The 3,123-nt window shown below is 59.7% G+C and overlaps 1 protein-coding gene across 1 annotated transcript in view; it reads left to right on the top strand.

The window, feature by feature from the left end:
- The first annotated feature begins 159 nt into the window (after positions 1–159).
- Positions 160–3,123, top strand: part of LOC140399424 (WD repeat-containing protein 13-like) — an 18,567-nt gene continuing 15,603 nt past the window's right edge. Inside the window, exons 1-2 of the mRNA XM_072489002.1 lie at positions 160–280; positions 1,261–1,568. Coding sequence (XP_072345103.1) covers positions 199–280; positions 1,261–1,568 — 390 coding nt within the window. The 5' untranslated portion in view covers positions 160–198. The remainder of the gene's footprint in view (positions 281–1,260; positions 1,569–3,123) is intronic.

The raw sequence follows: 3,123 nt of genomic DNA on the forward strand, positions 1-3,123 counted from the left end.
GTACCTTGCACCCTCCCTTAACCCTTCACCTTCAACTTCACTTACGAAAGAAAGAACGTTTTGTTAGCTTGGGGGAAAGTTCCGGATGGGAGCAACGCCCAGAGGATTGGGAACCCCACTCATACATCTGTGTCTCTCTGTCTCTCAGGTCACCCGGGCAGCGTTGTGCCCACATCAGTGGCGGAGGCCAGTCGAGCAATGGCGGGCGACACAACCCTCAGCGAGAACTATGCCTTTGCTGGGATGTGCCACATCTTCGATCAGCATGTGGACGAAGCAGGTGAGGGGCAGTACTGAGGGAGCCCCGCACTGTCAGAGGGTCAGTACTGAGGGAGTGGCCGCACTGTCAGAGGGTCAGTACTGAGGGAGCCCCGCACTGTCAGAGGGTCAGTGCTGAGGGAGTGCTGCACTGTCAGAGGGTCAGTACTGAGGGAGCCCCGCACTGTCAGAGGGTCAGTACTGAGGGAGCGCCGCACTGTCAGAGGGTCAGTACTGAGGGAGTGCCGCACTGTCAGAGGGTCAGTACTGAGGGAGTGGCGCACGGTCAGAGGGTCAGTACTGAGGGAGTGCCGCACTGTCAGAGGGTCAGTGCTGAGGGAGTGCTGCACTGTCAGAGGGTCAGTACTGAGGGAGCCCCGCACTGTCAGAGGGTCAGTACTGAGGGAGCCCCGCACTGTCAGAGGGTCAGTACTGAGGGAGTGCCGCACTGTCAGAGGGTCAGTACTGAGGGAGTGCCGCACTGTCAGAGGGTCAGTGCTGAGGGAGCCCCGCACTGTCAGAGGGTCAGTACTGAGGGAGTGCTGCACTGTCAGAGGGTCAGTACTGAGGGAGCGCAGCACTGTCAGAGGGTCAGTACTGAGGGAGTGCCGCACTGTCAGAGGGTCAGTACTGAGGGAGTGCCGCACTGTCAGAGGGTCAGTACTGAGGGAGTGCCGCACTGTCAGAGGGTCAGTACTGAGGGAGCGCCAAACTGTCAGAGGGTCAGTACTGAGGGAGTGCCGCACTGTCAGAGGGTCAGTACTGAGGGAGTGCTGCACTGTCAGAGGGTCAGTACTGAGGGAGTGCCGCACTGTCAGAGGGTCAGTACTGAGGGAGCGCCGCACTGTCGGAGGGTCAGTACTGAGGGAGTTTTCCTGGTCCGATGTGTGTCCGCAAGCCCCTCGGTTTCGCAGCAACCCTTTTATTAAAGCCCTTTGTGATTGGGTGGCACTGTTCCGGGCGATGTTTTTGCTGAGGTGATCTTCTCTGCTCCCCGCACAGTTCCCAAGGTGCAGTTTGCCAATGATGACAAGAACCGTCTGGCCTGCTGCTCCCTGGACGGCACCGTCTCCATCTTTCAGCTGGTGCCCACTCCGCCGGCCGTGCTGCGGGTCCTCCGGGGTCACAGCCGGGGCGTCACCGACTTTGCCTGGTCCATCTCCAACGACGTGATTGTGACCACCTCGCTGGATGCCACCATGAGGATCTGGGCCACCGAGGATGGAAAGTGTATCCGCGAGATTCCCGATCCTGACTGCTCCGAAGTCCTCTGCTGCACCTTCCAGCCAATGAACAACAACCTGACTGTGGTAGGTGCCGGGGGCTCCACAGGGACCTGGGGAAGGGGTGGGGCGGAGGGAGGTGGTTGGAGGGATCGATGCGGGCCTCAGTGGGCCTGATGTTTCAAGTTGTGTGTTCGAATGCCGACTCTGAGATTGGAGACCCGTAATTCACTCCGTCGCCGCAACACTGAGGGAGGGTCAGTACTGAGGGAGTGCCGCACTGTCAGAGGGTCAGTACTGAGGGAGTGTCTCACTGTCAGAGTGTCAGTACTGAGGGAGCGCCGCACTGTCAGAGGGTCAGTACTGAGGGAGTGCTGCACTGTCAGAGGGTCAGTACTGAGGGAGTGCCGCACTGTCAGAGGGTCAGTACTGAGGGAGTGCTGCACTGTCAGAGGGTCAGTACTGAGGGAGCGCCGCACTGTCAGAGGGTCAGTACTGAGGGAGCGCCGCACTGTCAGAGGGTCAATGCTGAGGGAGCGCCGCACTGTCAGAGGGTCAGTACTGAGGGAGCTGTGCGCTGTCGGAGGGTCAGTACTGAGGGAGTGCCGCACTGTCAGAGGGTCAGTACTGAGGGAGTGCCGCACTGTCAGAGGGTCAGTACTGAGGGAGTGCCGCACTGTCAGAGGGTCAGTACTGAGGGAGTGCCGCACTGTCAGAGGGTCAGTACTGAGGGAGTGCCGCACTGTCAGAGGGTCAGTACTGAGGGAGTGCCGCACTGTCAGAGGGTCAGTACTGAGGGAGTGCTGCACTGTCAGAAGGTCAGTACTGAGGGAGTGCCGCACTGTCAGAGGGTCAGTACTGAGGGAGTGCCGCACTGTCAGAGGGTCAGTACTGAGGGAGTGCCGCACTGTCAGAGGGTCAGTACTGAGGGAGTGCTGCACTGTCAGAGGGTCAGAACTGAGGGAGTGCTGCACTGTCAGAGGGTCAGTACTGAGGGAGTGCCGCACTGTCAGAGGGTCAGTACTGAGGGAGTGCCGCACTGTCAGAAGGTCAGTACTGAGGGAGTGCCGCACTGTCAGAGGGTCAGTACTGAGGGAGTGCCGCACTGTCAGAGGGTCAGTACTGAGGGAGTGCCGCACTGTCAGAAGGTCAGTACTGAGGGAGTGCCGCACTCACTGTCAGAGGGTCAGTACTGAGGGAGTGCTGCACTGTCAGAGGGTCAAGTACTGAGGGAGTGCTGCACTGTCAGAGGGTCAGTACTGAGGGAGTGCTGCACTGTCAGAGGGTCAGTACTGAGGGAGTGCTGCACTGTCAGAGGGTCAGTACTGAGGGAGTGCTGCACTGTCAGAAGGTCAGTACTGAGGGAGTGCCGCACTGTCAGAGGGTCAGTACTGAGGGAGTGCCGCACTGTCAGAGGGTCAGTACTGAGGGAGTGCAGCACTGTCAGAGGGTCAGTACTGAGGGAGCGCCGCACTGTCAGAGGGTCAGTACTGAGGGGAGTGCTGTACTGTCAGAGGGTCAGTACTGAGGGAGTGCCGCACTGTCAGAGGGTCAGTACTGAGGGAGTGCTGCACTGTCAGAAGGTCAGTGCTGAGGGAGTGCCGCACTGTCAGAGGGTCAGTACTGAGGGAGTGCCGCACTG

Source organism: Scyliorhinus torazame, chromosome 22 (assembly GCF_047496885.1).
Source record: "Scyliorhinus torazame isolate Kashiwa2021f chromosome 22, sScyTor2.1, whole genome shotgun sequence".
Taxonomy (NCBI): domain Eukaryota; kingdom Metazoa; phylum Chordata; class Chondrichthyes; order Carcharhiniformes; family Scyliorhinidae; genus Scyliorhinus; species Scyliorhinus torazame.